At 37.4% G+C, this 19,722-nt stretch overlaps 1 protein-coding gene across 1 annotated transcript in view; it reads right to left on the bottom strand.

Annotated features, from left to right (window-relative positions):
- The window catches only part of LOC121299013 (thrombospondin type-1 domain-containing protein 4-like), a 193,403-nt gene that overhangs the window by 128,552 nt on the left and 45,129 nt on the right, over window positions 1-19,722 (bottom strand). The window contains exon 7 of the mRNA XM_041226441.1: window positions 11,696-11,832. Coding sequence (XP_041082375.1) covers window positions 11,696-11,832 — 137 coding nt within the window. The remainder of the gene's footprint in view (window positions 1-11,695; window positions 11,833-19,722) is intronic.

Below are 19,722 nucleotides of genomic sequence, written 5' to 3'. Positions count from 1 at the left end.
GGAGCCCAAACGTCCTGCGCCTGAGTGGGAGGAGCCCGAACGTCCTGTGCCTGAGTGGGAGGAGCCTGAACGTCCTGCGTCTGAATGGGATGAGCCTGCACGTGCTGTGTCTGAGTGGGAGGAGCCCGAACGTCCACAGCTTCATATAATACTGTACGAAGCTAATTTGATAAGAATCATATGCAAAGTTTGAAATGCACACATGTTTTCAGTATCAAACAATAATAATGAGAAAGCATCTTCGAATTCAATTAAATAACTTCTGAGCACTTTATGTCTGTTTTTTTTTTTTGCATATTTGGGGATTTTTTGTTTTGTTTTACTTGGGTCAAGGTATGCAATTAATAAGGACAATTAAATGGTATTCTTTCTGAATGTACATTACATAGCTAGTTTATTTACTTATTATTACATATCTTTTTTAATATAATTTTGTCTGGAGCCAGGGAGTGGATCGAGAATCACAAGGAGTGGACTGGAATGAAAGAAAGAGCCGAGCGGAGCAAAGAAAGAGAGGAGCAGGGCGGAGGAATTATGAGTGGTGAGCGGAATTGTCACCTCTTCGCTCCGCTCACATTCGCTGAACACAGAAGCTCGCTGTTAAAATATATTGGGCCCGATTTTCCTAGGGCATGTGCAAAAGTGTGTGCGGATGCAAAGCTGTGTGCAACGCACACAAAGCTACCCACGGTGTGCGAATCTGTAAGCTCCCGCTATTTTCCCATCAGAGCAGTCAGCTGTTGCATATTTGCACATTAATGCTTCCCAATCAAATACTGGGGGTTGAAACTTAGTCAATCATACGGTAATTAAGCGTTTACATACATAAGAACATTAGAACATAAGAAAGTTTACAAACGAGAGGAGGCCATTCGGTCTATCATGCTCATTTGGTTGTTAGTAGCTATTGATAACCAGAATCTCATCAAGCAGCTTCTTGAAGGATCCCAGGGTGTCAACCCAATACTGCCAAGAAGACCAAGGCAACCAAGAAAACGCTGAGCTGCATTACAACAAATGTGTAATATATCTGTTTCAATATTTGTATGTTTGATTTTGTTTTGTTTTGGGTTTTTTCACATTTAATATACATTTAACAAGAACAAACTTACCCTGATGTTCATTTGTTAAGCATTATTCATTTTCAGTGAAGCGCTCAGCAATGATAATATTGCTTATATTTCTGCCACTTTCTGGAGCTCCTGTCCAAACACCTAAAGCGCATTTTAAGCATTGCAAATGTCCTTTCAATTGCACTGAGAGTTCTTCTGTGTGCTTCATTATATGCATTTTCACCCACTGTTTGTGGACTAAGAACTGGTGTCATCAGCCATTTTTGCAGACCGTATCCATTATCACCTATCAATAAGCTATCATACATGTCATGTCCTTCAAAGTGCCGTGCGATCGATGACTGAGAAAGGATGAAAGAGTCGTGGCAGGATCCTGGGTAATTTGCAAACACATTAGTTATTATATTTTTAGCATCACATACTACCTGAACATTTAAAGAAGGAAATCCTTTATGATTAATGTAAATTACTGCATTTTCAGAAGGTGTACATATTTGGACATGAGTACAATCTATCGCACCCAATACCCTTTGGAAACTAGCAATGTTAAAAAATCTCTCTTTGTTTGCTCCTGCTGGTATCTGGTTTCAGGGAAACGTATGTAATCACCAGTAACTTTTAACAATGCACAATTTACTTGATGTAAACATCTTGAAAATCATGGCTGACTCATGCCTGCATTGTCTGAAACTGGTGTTTGAAATGTACCTGTTGCATAAAAAACTAGTGCTGCAGTTACCTTTACAGCAACAGGCAAAGCAGTAGAAACAAGTGATCTGGGTTCTAAATCTAAATGGAGTATACTGTATAAATCATCTACTGTTTGCTTATTAATTCAAAATCGCCGAATACACCCACTATCAGTAATTGCGAGAAAACTGACCCTTTGTCTATAAACCCTCTCAGGAGGGTATCTCCAGCTTCGTATCCTTTGCCTTTGTTCCATGTCAAGAGACAACAATTTATATAAAACTTCAAACTCAGCCATCTTAAAAGTTTTCGAGTTTTTGGTTTTTTTTCTTGTTTTCCCTGCTTTTTCTATGAGAGGTGTTGCAGCGCGCTAAGACGACACAACTGTGAACGTGTCTTACTTGCACTTTTTAATAGTGCACAGATGAGAGGCGAAAATAGCATTTTGAAACCGATACCTCAAACTCTACCCATTTCAGCTCATTCAACTGTGAGAAAACAAGTGCACATTTCTTGCCCATGTGCAAACCCTTCAGGGTAAAATCGGATGCCTCAGGCGAACAAGGGCAAGTGCTGGCAGCGCGTGCTAATGTATTTTCCCCGTCCTTGCATGTGCTGCACTGCACTTGCGAACGTTTGCACTGAAGGGAAAATCGTGCCCATTGTCTTTAACAAAGGATTTGCACATCACAGGAGAGTAGAAGTGAGTACTCTGTATCCCTTATATGAGAAGTGGGTAAAGATATATTGCCCAAATTCAAAGTGGGTAAACACTGTTTACCTGCATATACCCTCGACGTAGACCACTGAGTAAAACTCCAAAGAAAAGTTTAAAGTATCTGGTATTGCAAGGCAGTCTCCCATCCTATACCAACCAGGCCTGAAAATTAGTATTTTATTTCTTAGCAGACACACTTATCCAGGCCAACTTACAATTTTGACTTTATTTTTGTTTTTAAATAGTTACTCATTTATATGCTTTTTTTATTACTGGATCAATCTAGGTAAAGCAGCAGTGTGTTCTCTACCTGGGATAAAACTCACGACTTTCCAGTCAACAGCACAGTGCTGTAACAACTACTCCACGTGTGCTATAAGTGAAGAAGCGTTAATGTGTTGGGGAGTAGCGAACTAAAAGTAGCGACGCTACTGTAGCAAGCTACTTTTTATTGTAGCACTGCTGTAGCGAGTTACTTTTATTTTATAGTAGCTTTTACAGTAGCAAGCTATTTTTTCAAGCAAAATGTAATTGTCGCTACCGCTACTTCAGCAGCTACTTTTTTTTCTCTTTTTCAGCAGAAGCATAAATAAACTGTTCCGATAACTCTGTAGCCCCGTGTTAATTACTGAGCACTGTGGACAGCTATCGCACTTCCGTGTTTGGTAGACTGGGCTATCAATATATCACTATTACAATATTAGTTTTAATACTACAAAACCCCCACCCAAAATGTTTGGATGCTGCATGCTGATCGGCTGTTGAGGACCCTTATGCACAATGCACTTTTTAAAAAATGTATTTATTTATTTATTTTTATTTTACTTATTTTTTATTTTTTTTTAAACCAAAAAATTGGTCAATTAATAAATTATCAATACACACCAGAAATAAATGTATATATTGATGTAAGGTCTTTCTATTTTTTTTGTTTTTATTTTGCGGTGCGTTATTTTTTCTGAAGGCTATAACCTACACACAAGCTGTTAAATCAATTAACAACAGTTGAATCAATATGCAGCATCTATAAAATAAACTGAATGCAGATTGACTTGAAGCACTGGGGAAGCACGTCGGCAGAGGCAGGATTCGAACCAGGGCCTTACTTGAAACAATTTAAATGCCAGTCCATCACGGAGGGTTACGTGTTCCTTTGTGAACTTTGTAACCCTAAAAAGAAAGACCTGCAAACGTCGAAGACATCTAGCACCAACTGAAGGACCCATATTATGGCGAGTTACACCTATTTTAAAAATATTTATGAATAAATTACGATACCACAGGGAGCTTTGCAGCGATTACTTTTAATTTTAATCCCATAATGTCACCAATCACAACCATGTGTCAATAAGTAGTTTTTAATGTGTCAAAAGCCCTATTTGTTTGTAAAAATAATATGTACGTTTAAATAACGTTTTTTATAATATGCAGGCACAGTTTCACTCAGGGTATTTTAGAATTAACAAAAAAATCAGATTGTGCCAAGACACTGTTAACATAAATTAAATTAAATAATATTATACATTGTAATTTAAAAAAATTAAAAAATAATATTTTACCATAATTTTTCAAACAATGTTGCCTTTAAGCGTTAATTATTTCTTATTAAATATTAATTTTTCTTTTTCTTTTTTGGAAGAGCCATTTGAGTTGTATGTTTACTCCATTTTAAAGTCTTAGTGGAACAACTTGCAGTAAAAAAAAAATACTTGCAGTAAAAAATGCTGTCACACTAGTCTACCATTAGTTGGGAGTTTCATGACGATTCAGTCCACATTTTTACATTTAAATGTTGTTCTTCTTTTAGAGGGTTCATCCATCAAAGGTTGAACAGATGAGAAAGCTACAGGATGCAGTTGCTTCCAGTGGAGATCCTCCATTAGTGAAACAGAGTGCAGCTCCATTCTTCCAAGCATGTGGAGCACCTGTTGTGAACCAGATGATGGACTGGCTGGTCCTGAATTTAATTTCTAGGAATAATAATCACTGTTATATATATATATATATATATATATATATATATATATATATATATATATATATATATATATCATAATGCCTGTGTGTATAAAAGGATCTGGGTTAAGGACACAGAGTTGTTCTTCAGTGGATTGCAGCATGTGAACCTGTAAGTTAATGCCATAATGGCAACCATATTATCAGCCAAACACCACAGTTCTGAATTACAGTTTAGAAATATGTTAAAACCATAGTATCTTTTCATTAGTGGAAAAGTAGCTTTGAAAGTAGCAAGCTACTTTTTCCAAGTAGCTTTAAGTGTAGCTAGCTACTTTTTTTCAGAATAGTTTGTAGTGTAGCTAGTTACTTTTTCAAAGTAGCTTCCCCAACCCTGCTGATTGTATAACAATTTATTCTTCTTGTTTTTTTTTTTTTTTTTTTTACATGAAATATACTTTTTGTATAGGTATACAAATGTCAATTGCTCTGGATAAAAGCATCAGTCAAATCAAATAATATGACATATTTCTTTTGGCTTGTTATTTATTAATTTATTTATACATTTATAATAAACTTTAATTTCTACATTTATTTATTAAAAAAAAAAAATTCTAAATATATTTATTCCTCAGCATTTTTTAAATAATTTATTTATTTCTCCCTAATAAATTATGGCTTTATTTATTTTTAATTAAACTACAATTTATCAAAGATCAGAAATTTAGGCAAGGAAGCTACATGCCACTCTTGTGTACAATTCCATTCTATGGTATCTACCAAACAGGAATCTAGATATTTTCAAACAGGAAATAGAGCATTTCTAGAATCGAGCAGAACCTTCAGGTTTTTAGTAAAAGCTGGTCAGGCATGGATGTAAGCTTAAAAAGAACGCATTTCAACAACAGCGTAGTGGTGCAGCGGGCTAAGGCAGTGTGCTCTTCAAGGACGTCACGCAAGTTCAAACAACGGTAATTTTTATTTTTTATTTTTTATTATTATATTGTTTTTGGTGCGATATGTGCTGTTTTAAAACAAAAATACATTGTTTAATATAAATTGTGTGGATATCAAACTGCTTGTGTTCCCTGGTTTATTTTGACGTTGACCAACATGTGGAATCACATGATTGGTAGATGTCCCGTTATATAGTTTTTCTGTTTGAAAAGTCGTTACGCACTCTTAAAGAAACTAAAAAGTAAACGGAAGAGGAAGAATAATAATAATTTTACCTTAGTTTGATGACTTATATCTCATTGTGTGTAAGAGGTATTTACTTTTTTTCCACATTTGATGTAAGAAAGTTCAAGACTTTTGGTAATGGTTCAGATGCTTCTTCTTCTTTAGCGTGTGCTGTTCTTGCGCAGCCAAGCAACTGCTGAATCAACAGCTGTGTGTAGAGCACGGAGTCCACCCGGGAAACTTGTCAGCGGGCAGTCCTCCACAACGTGAAGCATTGTCTGTTTCTGCCCACATGAGCAGAGTGGGCTGTCTACAAGGCCCCAGTCATAAAGACATGCTGCACACTGACCGTGACCAGTACGGTAGCGATTGAGTAAAGTCCAATCTTGTCATGGCAGGTCAAAGCCGGGCGGGCGGTCTGTTGGGTCGGCAATGAGGAATTGGTTGCGAGCGTCACTCTGGAACCACTCCTCTTGCCACTGGGTTGTTGATGACCAATCAGGGTCAGGAAGTGACAGCCAGACTGGGCATCTAGATTCCAGATGCACCTTTGATGGATGGAGGATAAAGTCCTGCAATGGTAGTGCCAAGTTTTCCTGGATCTTGTTGACGATTTTGACCACTGCTTCCTTGCGCCGAATGTGTGGAGGTGTGACGTTGCTCAGCACCGGTAGCTACTGGACCGGAGTTGAACGAAAAGTACCGGAGATGGTCCGCATTGCAGAGTTCAGCTGAGTGTCAATTTTCTTTGCATGCGAACTGCGACACCAGACTGGGGCACAGTACTCAGCCGTTGAGTAGCAGAGAGCAAGGGCTGTGGACCGGAGGACCGGTGTTCGTGCTCCCCACGATATGCCGGCCAACATACTCAGCAAGTTGTTTCGTGCGCGGACTTTCACGGCTGTCTTTATCAGGTGGTCGTGGAATGTCAGTGAACGATCCAGGGTAACACCGAGGTAAATTGGGCTGTGATCGTACTTAAGCCATTTACCATCCATGACTACATTCGGTTCCCGTGAAGCACTTGCATTGTGCAGGTGAAAAACTGCTGAGACAGTTTTTGTGACGCTTGGTTGGAGTCGCCACTTTTTGCAGTAGTCGGATAAGATTGCCATATCGATGTTGAGATGCTCTTCGAGTTCTTCGAAAGCTTGAGCTTGAGTGGCACAGCAGATGTCTTCCGCATACATGAACTTGCTGGATCTTGTACGAGGAAGGTCCGAGACATACACATGATGCTAATTCTAAGTGATTTTGCTGCTGCAACATGGTGAAAATAGCAAAACTCTTGGAGCTGTATAGAGATTCACTGTAGTTTCCAACAAGTTTTTGTAACGTGTACGAGGAACTACCATTCCTCTCAATATTTGCAGAAAAAAATACACAATCCATATGGGCCTCTGTATTTCCAAAATGTATAATTTTGCACGTTTAGAATTACAAATAGAATAATACAGTAGACCCATGTTAATCTGTGGAGATTGGGACCATCGGGCCTGAATTAGTGAAAAACATATATTAGCCAAAATTGAGTTTACCCATTTTGGCAGTCAATGGCATGCCCCTACTATTATGCCCTTTGAATTTAGGTCCATTATTCTGACCCATATTGATTCTGCATTGCTTTTTTTTTCTTCCAGATTTAACATCTGGGCTTCAGGACTATTTTTGATGTATATCACTACCCATCTGCCTCTTCTGTCCTGCCTGTCTTTCCTGTACAGTGTATACCCACTAATAATATTTATCTCCATCACTCTTGGATAACTAAGTTTCTGTAACAGCTATCACATTACTTGTTAGTGAATAGCTTCAAGTTCTAATATTTTGTTTTTGAGACTTCTAGCATTTAGATAAATACATTTAATTGCTATCTTACCTGAGTTGTTGCCCTTGTTTTGATGTAGTTTCTCTGTTTTTTGTTGATTTCTTAGACCCACAGCGATAAATAATATCACAAACAGCGAAGGTCTGCTGCTATCAGTAAAGGTGTCATATTTGTGTTTCACTTAATGTACTTTTACTTAATGACTTAATATAATTTTAACAGACCTAGAATATAAGCGATTTCCATCATCATTCCTCTAGTGTAACTTTAACACCTAAACACGTCACAGCTCAACAACAAACAGTCCCAACACATCAACTCAGAAACACAGAAGAAGAGACACATTATAAAATCAAGATGCCCCGACAACAGTTGTTTAATTAAGGGCCAAAGAGTCAAAGAAATTTCTCTGAATGACTGCATGTGCTGTTCTTTGTGATGTTTCCACATGCTTCAGTTACTGCTTTAGTTATAAAAAGCCATGCCAAATCATATAGTGCCACCTTGTGGAATTTTACTTCATTACAGTATACCGATAGCTAGGCGTTATAGATAGCTAGATAGATAGATAGATAGATATAGTAATTTTATCTGTACAAACTACTTGTAATGTTACTTCTGAATACAAATTTCACAAAATTGATAATAAAAGGCCTGACTGACCCTTAACAACCACATATTTTTGGTATTTAAATGTTTTTTGTGATGTTGCTCTAAGAGACCCTACTCTGTATAATCTTCTTTACTAATAGGTTTCAAAATTACATTTGCACTGTATTTCTTTTTATATAAAGGGTTAAACACAAACTTACACTCTCAGTTAAACATTCAACAGACAATAATTATTAGGGGTTTTAATCTTGACATGTTTTGTTGATTAAGTAATCAGCCACTCGATTAATCACACCTGTTTGCTAGTGATATGAAATTGTATTCAAAGACAACTAGTCTAAAAGTATACATTTTTCATTTTCTTTTGCGCTGTACTGCCTGTTTGCGTTTCCGTTTCCTTCCGCCAAATACCATGTCTAAAAAAAAATGAATAAAATAAAACAAGAGCTTATATATATTGTAAATTACCAGTAATTTACTATTTTATTTAGGTTAGCTATAGAGAAATGCAATTTATTGAGTGCTATAATATTTTAGTACGATATAGATGTTTATTTTCTGATGCTGAATAAAAAGAAAAATCAACTTACTTGTAGCACCGATCAGCAAAAAACATTTCATTGAAAACATTCCCAAACACAACTTTGTTACACTCTACAGAAATATCTTACAACATGAACTCTTGTTTCACAAGAAAGAGGATGCTGTGAAAAAGCACAATATTGAAATATTTTCGACAAATTTAATTGAATAAAATGTCACTAACTTTTTAATCCAAAAACCTTGCATTGAGTTTTGAGCCCACAGGTGTGACAGAATAATCCATTCAAATGTAATCAAAGTGGTGAGGCGTTTACACTTTACTGGGGTATAATAAGAGGGTGAGCACTTTTTTCAATGGGCTCGTCCAGTTGATATTTCCTGTAATAACCAGCCTGCTATTACAGGAAACACGCATTCATTAACAACAGCAACAGAGCACGACCCCACCGAGCTAATAACTCACAGACTTGAGTAAGCCCCGCCCACAACAAGCAACACAGAACTTTAGAACTCTGGCAGGAAAACAATGCACCAGAGATAAATAAGAATGTAAGGCCCACCCTCATAGCACACACTAGCCATGCAGAATTCTCTGTGCAGTGACCTGAAACGCCACTTCATGAAGGCCTGAGACAGTGTCCAACTTTCTGTTAGCTTTATAATATACAGATAATGATATATGGATTGGGTAGTCACTGTGAAAACAGAGACAACTGGAGTTTCATGGATGAAAAGCTTTTGAAAACCAGCCCTAATGGTTGTACTCCTTTAAGCCATGCCCACTGGAGAAGCTCACGTTGACACTCTTTGTGCTACCCCTCAGTCCTGTGGGTAATTAGACTAGACTCTTCTCAGTTTTCAGGGCTACCAATAAAGACACTGTAAGGCTGAGTGAGAATGTGAAGTGGCAGGGACCACTAAAGGAAATGGACAGTTGTGTTCTGGAAATGGATAGCAGATGTTCCTATAAGCAGAGGACTCTGCTCCTTGGTTCTCTGGCACACAGTAATTTAGTGCCCAGGTCTGCACTGAACCCTCTCAGGGTAAATAAATCCACTTCAGCTTCAGTTCCTGTCCTGTCTGCCGCACCTTCTCATCTCGTTCTCGTCAGATCTCACTCGCTACAATCTAGAATAGAGCCCATTCTCATTTCATTTTAGTACTTGGGCAAAGATCTGCATTACAAATGTGAAGTTAAGCCATGGTGATGTGTCTGTGGATATTTAATAACCTGTAATGATCCTTTTCTAACTAGTAACTAACTTTAAGTAACATACTGTCAACTCTCATTAAGATGAATTTCAAGTGAAAGTTTAAGCCAAATGCATGCTGTCAGTTGTTATTGGTTACAGTAACACTGAAATCAAATTTCAATTACAGTATAATGAAAAGTTTTATACATTTAAAAGTACTGAGTATGTTATTAAAAATAACATTTTAAATTTAAGAGTATAGATAGCAAACACCGTTTTGTATAAAAACAGTTGAGGCAACATTAAGTTACAGTATGCATTGCATGTACAGTAGTGCACTTTAAAACATTCAAGCCACCTGAACTGCATTTGAAATCGACATGCCCCAGTTGCTGTGCTCATTTCTGAGGTCTGTGTCTTATAGTGGTCCCAGATACAGGCACATTGTGATCACAGGCATTTTTAAACCACAGAAGCAACATTGGAAAGCTCCTTGCTTTTTACACTGGTCACTAATTGCAATCCTTCATGGAAATGGCACTGATGTGTGAGCACTATTGCAACATGAAATACATCATAGGATCAATAGTCCTAAAACAGCATTTAAATACAGAACAAAGGCGCTAATCCAAATGCAAGTGAATACATTTCCCAATGTCCTTTGCACTCAGCTGTTCGAAAGGTATAGTTTTTATTACATATATTTGTCCATGGCGGGCGCCAAATAAGTCACACAAACAGGAAATTCGTGTTCAGTAATTTACAATAAGGGACTGATAAATTTGTCCAGGACCATGTAGAAAATGTGCAGTATCAGGAAATGTATTTTTATCTGATTTGTTTTAGTGAGAATTGACTGTATATAGTTCTACACAGTTGTACTCTCTTGCATATCTCTCAAGAATGACGGGGAGCTATGTAGACATGCCTGGATGTATTAGAAGTAATGTGGGTTAACAAGCAGGCTGAATAATAGACCTAGCTGACAGACTGGGCCATGTACCGTATGACTGAAACCTATAACGATTAAATGTGCTCTGTGCTTGTGCCCTCAATCTGTGCCTAGACTCTCTATACAGTCCTTTGGCACTCTGGCTGGCTAGATTACAATGTTCACTTCCCTAACCCATAAGATCTGCCCTCCACAAACCTCTTCAAACTCCCAATGCAACTTCAGGCTCAGTTTGAATTCCAGTACCATGAAGGGCAAGAGTGTAATATCCTACAAAGGTTCCCGATTTTATAGATTTGAAAAGCACACCGAACCCAACCAAATCCTTTAAAGCTCATTTGTTGTGACCCAGTTAGACACAGTAAGAGCCCTATTCAAAAGAGAAGAGATACTGCAAAATGGGAAGGTAGAGACTTTTGTATAGGGAGACTTCTTTTAACAATTAACAATAAAGACAGTGTCCAAAACGTCTGTCCACTTGACTATAGGCTAACCCCACGAGGACAAGTCCCAACTAGATTTCATTAGAGAATGTTACAGCACTGTAAAATCACCCTGTGGATAATACAAAATAATCCCAGGGATAACTGTAGTGGTTGATGCAATTTCCTGGTGCTGGAAAAAAAAAAGCTCTAATAAACTGTGGCTTATCCAGTGTATAGGCTGATTTAATCGAATGGTTAGTTAATATATTTGCCGTAAAGCCAAATACCGACCCTTAGAAATATTTACTGGATGCAGTGCAGTCCTACAGTCACCAAAAAGAACTCTACACTGAGTTAAAGAAGCAGCTTTGATAAATTTCACATGGCTCCTCCTACCATGCCTCTAGCAAACGACGGCCAGGATGACTCAAATGGCCGTATCTTTAAACTGACACACCTGCCCCTTGTCTTGCTTCACCCACATTGCAAAGACAGACACAGTCAGTGACCCACGGCACCCTACCTTGCACTGGCCGGCCACACAGATGGACGTCTCGTTGTGATCACATGGCGTCCCGTCGATGACCCTCTCAGCCTGCCGCACGTAGAAGCGATAGCCCAGCGCCCGGCAGTTCAGCTCACACTGCTGATCCCCTCGCACTGCAGCACAACAGGGGAGCATTGCAATTTAACATCAATTGTGTCAAAAAGTGGCTGTTTACTACAGGGCAATTTACAATGAGAATTCATGGAGACATGTTGGGCTTGCCAGTAGTTTAATACTGATGACTCACCCTTAAAACTGGCATTGTAGTCTGTAGTTTTTTAACACTTTGTTTACAGTGTGTTGTAGACATTCACTCTAATCTTTAATCTCTGCTTTACCATTTTCTGTTAGTTTGTATTTTGATTGATAATTACCTATTACAACTGATAATTACCTTTGTCATGTTCATTTAAACAACATAGCAAATTAAAAATCGAAATAACATGGAGTGCAAGATATTAATCTCACTCATAGGAAATCAAGGTTAGAAGAAGTTTTCACAATTTTAATCAAAAATTGGCAATGCACAATTCATTCATTCCCAGTATGTGAGGGGGGAAGATTAGACTACCATAAATTGAGGTGCATGGTGTGCTTACTGCCACAAGAGGGCAGTGTGGCATTGGCTTTAGTTCTGCAGACTTTCAGGCCAGGACTGTATAAAGTCTTGTACCTTGACTGAACGTATACTGATTGTAAGTTTTTTGATTCCTTTTGATTTGATTTGTCAAAAAAAATAAGAAAGTAAACTGCAAACACGTCGTCTATTTAGAACCTTTTGAACAAGGATAAGTGTCGAAAATTGAACATGTCAGCGTCTGGTTGCCCTGTTTCCCGTAACATAGCGTTCAAGAAAACCTGTCGCAATACTACACTTAGTTTAACATCGCCATCACTTGTAGTCGTAATTATACTGGGTTTTATGTCTTACGTTTAACAAATAATCTTTATTAGAAATATTTTAAAATTTTTTTTAAAACCCACAAACGCAATTTTTTGGGTTTTGCGTTAAAGTTTATAAACAAGAATTGTTCTCATTAAAAATTAAAAAAAAATTATTTAAAATTTTTAATTAACTTTTTAATACATTTTTATTATTATCTTGAATAATTTATATAATAAACTAACTTAGCCAGAATGTACGAGGCGTATTATTTCCAACATCTCTTGAAGAACGCTTTTAATAAAAACAGTAGAGAACTTCTTGCGAAAGTGTTTGATTCACGTTTTGAGTTCTGTTTCCTCAAACTAAGTACAAAAGAAACAGCAACAAAACAACATCGTTTTTTGAAATATTTCTTTGTCGTTGTTTTGTTGTAGTTTCTTTAATCTTATGGTTTTAGGTGTTAAAACTCTTGTTATTAGTTCTTCATGGTATTTTGTTTAAGTTACAGCTTTGTGGTTTCTTTTACTGCCCATGCTCGTCTATTCTCCAAGTAGGCTCGTCGATTTTTATAAAGTTCTTTATTTCGGTTCCCATCAGCCTAAACTTGTAGTCAATTGACACGTTTATTCTTGGTATGTTTTCAGGTGTCTTGTGTGACCACTTGAAAGAAACTTTCTTGTAAGTATTTTGTGTTTTAACATAATTTATTTGTCTAATCAGATTTTATTTTCCCAAAAAGTTTTTTTACCTGTTGTCATACAAATTACTTTTTTTTCCCCTGTCGGAAGTTACTTCGACAACATTGAACCTGGAGGTGGTTCGATCATGATATGATGTTTTAGCAGTTCATGGACTGGAGACATTTATGTGATTGAAGATTGACTTAATGCTGCCATGTATCAAAGCACTACACGAAGTATAATGATACCATCAGCTTGTAGGCTGATTGGCAGACTTCAACACGACAACAACCCAAAGCATACAGCTATGTCAACTCTGGAATTCTTGAAGGAAACAACGATCAAAGTTCTGGAATGGCCTTTGCAATCACCAGATCGCAATCCAATAAAAATGCTTTGGACTAATCTGAAAAAAAAAAAAAAAAAAAAACCTGTAGCCAAGCATTGTGTATCCAATGTGTATGGGTTGAAGGAAATATGTAAGTAGAATGGGCCCAGATTTCACCAGCAAGATGTAACATACTGGTTATATTACAAATGTCCAAAAGCTGTAATAAAAGCAAAAGGAGGACACATGACGTACAAAAGCATGGATGCCAATACGTTTGTCATGAGCAAATATTTGAAATGGCTTTAGTGCTTTTGTTTTTTATTATTTTTATAAAGATTGTTTGTTAAACTACCAGAAATTGTGTATTTTGGTCTTTGGCGTGTTACAGTTTTTTCCCAATTGTTTACACACTTTTGCTGAATCTTTGGCTCATTTTCCCCAAACTCTAAACACAAAACACAAAACCACAAACACAAAATGCAAAACTCTACAAATCTCTAGCAAAAGCAAACACTGCATTCAAAACTGTTTTATCTCTTTCCAAAATGTTTTTTTGCATCAAAATGACACACACACGCGTCATAGGAACAGATCTGTCTACCAACCAACAACACACTGATGTGCTCAACACAAAACACTATTATGAATATCCCATCAGTAGGTTTATGCCTTTTGCATTTTCAGTGTTACACTGTAGCCGGTTGTAAAAAATTGTCACAGTAATGTATACCTACTCAAATATATATAAATAAACACACACAAATGCAATACAGTAACAAAAACATTGTCATTTATTTCCAAAATGCAGTATTTTTGAACACTTGTGTTTTGTATGTAACACTTTCCATACCCAACAGGAGAAAACCAGGAAAAACATTCAGTAAGATAAAGGGTTTTCTGTACAAAAATAAAAAATGAAAGTGGCTCATTCTTTCAAAACTAAACACAAAAAGACAAAACCACATGCAAAATGTAAGACAAAAGAAATTAGGCTGTATCCCGCCTCCTATTTTGGTCTGGCCACAGCACCTCATCTACATCACAAGCGATGTTGTCCCTGGCTAAACAGTGGGGAAAGAATCTTCTGGAGTGACGGATCCAGCCGCTGAAAGCCCCCACATCAACTTCACCACATGCATCCTCCATTGCCTGGAGAACAGGCATGCATGGGAGGGGATAGCGGTCATACACCTTCCATCGCCATGCCGAAAAAAACTCTTCAATTGGGTTTAGGAATGAGGAATATGGTGGGAGGTATAGAACAATAAATTGTGGGTGGTCGATGAACCAGTTGCGGACCAGAGCAGCCCGGTGGAAACTCACGTTGTCCCAAATGACAACATACCTGGGCTGCTCTGGTCCACCAAGCTGCTCGGCTGGAATGAGGATGCCATGTAGTTTGTCCAGGAATGTGATGAGAAGGGCGGTGTTGTAGGGACCAAGGTTGGCATGGTGATGGAGGATGCCTTGCTGGCTAACGACTGCGCACATGGTGATATTCCCTCCACGCTATCCAGGGACATTTACAATGGCACGGTGGCCAATAATGTTCTGTCCCCGTCCCATTCCCTTTATTTTGGCTAGGTTGAAGCCAGCCTCATCAATGTAAATATAAACATGCTGAATTGCAGTGGCATCCAGCTCCAAGACTCTCTGAAACAGACAACAAGACAATATGTGAAACAGACCTAGAGCAGTCAATATGGTGAGGCACAATACACTGGATTACAGTACTGTAATGTGTCTATACAGTGCTGATATTATAGTAAATTCACAATATAGTTCTTACTTGCACATATTCATAGCGCTGTTCTTTAACCCGCTCTGAGTTTCTCTCAAATGGCACCTCGTAGACCTGTTTCATCTGGATTCGGTTGCGCTGTAATACACGGTCCAATGTAGACAAGCCCACCTGGTGAATGTTATTAAATATTGTGTTGTCTGCAATTATGTGGTTCTGGATTTCTCGTAGTCTAATGGTATTGTTTGCCACCACCATGTTCACAATAGCGGTCTCCTGTTCTGGTGTGAACAGCCGGTGTCTTCCACCATTGCCTGGCCGTCTCTCAGTTCTGCAGAAGATCCACAAATATGATATGATTGGTTACAGTAAGCTAAAATAATCTATTTCCTTTCAATATGAAATTACATTACTGTAACATTGACCAACAATCACTGAGTAACATAGGTCTACTGATATGTCGGACTGCAGTATACTACAGTATACATACATAAAGAGCATAGTGTAGATGATAGGTAACTTACCGGTTCTCATTAATGAATGTACGGATGATAGATGCAACCGTGTAGCGGCTCAGGTTGGGCTGAACTCTCTGCCCAGCCTCCCTCATACTCAATCCATGGTTGAGCACATGGTCAACCAAAGTGGCCCTGATCTCATCTGAGAAAACTGTCCTTCCTCGTCCTCGTCCTCCTCTTCCTCCTCTTACTCTCACTCCTTGACCTCTAGCTCTTGCTTCACCATTGACTTCCATTTTCCCAAAAAACAGGACAGCTCATCCGTGGCCTTTTCTAGTGCTAAAGCTCTGATTTCTAAGTGAACAATTCAGCAACTAGTGTTTACACCTGTGAGGAGTGGGTGTTGCCAATTGATGTATATAGCTTGGCATTGTGATTGGCGTTGCTTTCCAAAGGGACTACAGAGACTTTAATTTTGAATGTTGTGCCTAATGTAGAGAACTGTGTGTAGTGTTTTGCAAAAAGTGTGATATAGAATTGGAAACTGAGCGTAAAGCAGGAATTGTTTTTGCAATTTTGCAGACTTGGTTTAGGGATTTAGTACATGAGTTTCAGGTTTCGGTGATTGCATTTCAAGTTCCAATTTTAGTGTGTAAACAATTGGGAAAAACTGTAATGTTTGCTAAAGTTCACTAAATGCTTGCATTTAACATGTTTTTTTGAATGATCCTGTATTATATGTAGGGTGCCAATACTTTGTCTGCTACTGTAAGTTACTTAAAGAATGCTTGCTATTATGAAACTAAACAGTTTCACAAATACCACATTTTATTAAATTAATTGAAACAGATGAATGGATTGTTTTCAATTTCCTACACATTGCATTGTAAAGACATATTTAAAACACAAATGATTATCCACTTGATCTAAACAGTTGGCGATCTAAAAAGATAATTACAATTTGAGGTTTTGAAAATCAAACATTTAGCAATGCATGTGAGTCTTTTGAGTACTTTTCTATATGTAAAAAATATCTATACACCCAATAACAAGTCTAACACACCCAATAATGTATAATAATGTTAATACCAATGCTTTGTCAATGTACCATTAATAAAATATGATTTTATCTCACTTATGCGATTAAAAGATGTAGGTATAATGGAAGGGGGTTGGGTTAAAGGAAAATGTAACCTTTTTGTAAACTTTAAAACAACTTCAAAGCGCTTTTTAACTTATCATATTCTTATAAGTACTATAAGAATTAAGCTGAAATCTTATTTCAATAATTCTCCCACAGGACATCCATCTGGTTTATTTTGACATGGTCTGTTTTTGCTCTGTACAACGTAATTAATTTCATATTTTCCATATGACATTATTTTTCATACAGGCTAATAGTACAGCACCATAGTACACAGTTGCAGAAATATTGTTGAGCTGTTAAATAACTCCAGTCACTAATTCATACATATTTAGAAATAGTATATATGAACAGTGTAAAGCAATTATTATCTGTCTCATAATAAAATGACAGTCTATAGTCCAATAAAGACAAATGTAATGAAGACTACAACAGCTTGGTTCACTTTCTTACTGATCTTGGAGAGGGGATTGGTTTCTCCCTTCTGAAATAACCCAGAATCAACTCACCAGACAAGACCACTTTTCTGGGACATAGGTGGGATCGGTTTCATCAGTTCTTTCCCACTGTTCTCTAAATGATCCGATCCACCCCCGGGGTCTGACTGCTCAAAATGCGCCCATGGAAAAGGGGAGTTTATTTTCAAATTAATCTAAAGATCTTACGATGAAGTGTTTAAAGTCATGAAGCAAGGATCTGGTGAACCCTTAGACTGCATGCAGAAATGTGGCTGAGTATCACGAAATGGAAAGTGTTGCTTGGGTATGTAGCCGAAAGGGTAGAGTACAAATCAAAGGAGGTTATGATGAGGTTGTATAACGCACTGGTGAGACCGTACTTACAGTACAGTGTCCTATTCTGGTCACCACAGAACCAAAGGGACAGTGTGGGTCTGGAGAGAGTCATAGAGCAACAACAGAAATATAGAGCAACCAGTGTAATCCCAGAGTTCAAATGAATGAGCTATGAAGGGTGAAATGACTGAATCTATTTATCCGAGAACAAAGAAAAACTACAGGGGGCATCATTAAAGTCCAAAATCCTAAAAGCGGTTGACATAGATAACCCCATCTAATACAGGACAGAAACCAGGACCAAAGGACATGGTTGGAAAAATAACTGGAGATTGACAATGGTGAGGGTATGGAATGGGTTACCTAGTCTCTGTAGGCCAAAGACCAGATTTTAAGAGTGTGCTGGACTAAGGGATTGGAGCTAAATTGACTTGCACATACCAGGATTGAAGTGCAAGCCAAGGCAGATATGGAGGATGACAGGAGGAGGCTTCCAGATCAACCCAAACTGGGCTTCTGTTATCAGAGTTGTGTTCTGTCCAATATGTGATTTTATGAATAGTGGCTGACCAATAATAAAATAGAAAATTTCGTAAAGCCATATCACCTAAATGTTTCAGTCTTTGAAGAAACACTTTTCGAACACAAGGAACTTTATATCCCCATAAAATTGAAGAGATCATTTTGTCAAGCGAGTTGAAGAAACTTTTGGTAATGAAAATTGGGATATTCTGGAAGAGATACAGAAATCTGGGAAGCACACTCATTTTAAACAGGTTGATATGACCAGTAGAGCACAGCAGAACAGCAGGCAAGATCATGTCGACTGCATTCAAGCAGTGGTGTGAAATTAGCCTTAAAGAGGGAGGAAAATGCAAGTGTGACTGATACTACCAGACACTACCAGTTACTTATACACATGTGTACATATACATACACACATACACATACACACACATTAGTATATATATACACAGCATATATATATATATATATATATATATATATATATATATATATATATATATATATATATATATATATATATATACACACATACATACATACATACATACACACATACATACAGATTTAACAACAATCACAATAATAAAGAACATGAAATTAAAGCAGATTACTGAAATATAAATCAGACCCAGGGTCCAGCACAAACAAAATTACAAGCTGATATTTTATCAATTACAGTTGTACTCTATTCCATAAATGTAAGCTAGCAAACCAAGCAATTTATTCTTTAAAAAAAAAAAAAAAGCTCTGAAATCGGCAGCGTGACAGTGAAAATTAAAAAAATGGGTGCTCAAATTGCAATTAATCAATTATACGAATTATAAGTTGCACAACTCTGACTGAACCCAGGTCCAATCAAAATAGTAAATAATACATAAAGATAATATACAACTGCTGACAAACATTCACACAACCCAATGTACAGAGATTTCCATACACCGGAGTGCGCAAACGCCAGACAACCATGTTTGCAAATAACAGCGGTACACAGCACAAAAATTACAACTGTATGAAACTGAGAACAGTATTGACAAAAAGAAGGAAATGACAATAAATACATAAATAAATAAATAAATAAATAAAAAGGAACTCTGTGAATCTCATATCAGACACTATCGAACTATGTGGTATGTAAAGAAAACCCATAAACAAAAATAATACCTTCTCTTTCTTTAAATGGATAATAATTATTAAAATAAATAAATAAACACTATTAACATTAAAAGTCCAGAAGCCAGCAAAGGGTCAGCACTACAATTCGGTAGAGTGTCCACAGAAAGCTTGGGTAACAAAAATACCATTAACGGTTGTAAATCTAATAAAAATAAAAGTCATGAAACACAGTGAAGTTGGGCACTCATCTGGTAACCTGTGGAGTAGCGGCACCTGTGGACTCCAGGCTTGGGACAATGCGTTCATTGCAGAAAGAAACAGCCTCCTC

Source organism: Polyodon spathula, chromosome 24 (genome assembly GCF_017654505.1).
Source record: "Polyodon spathula isolate WHYD16114869_AA chromosome 24, ASM1765450v1, whole genome shotgun sequence".
Lineage (NCBI taxonomy): Eukaryota > Metazoa > Chordata > Actinopteri > Acipenseriformes > Polyodontidae > Polyodon > Polyodon spathula.
The sequence above is the reverse complement of the archived record's forward strand: the minus strand, read 5'-3'. Positions and strand labels throughout refer to the sequence as shown.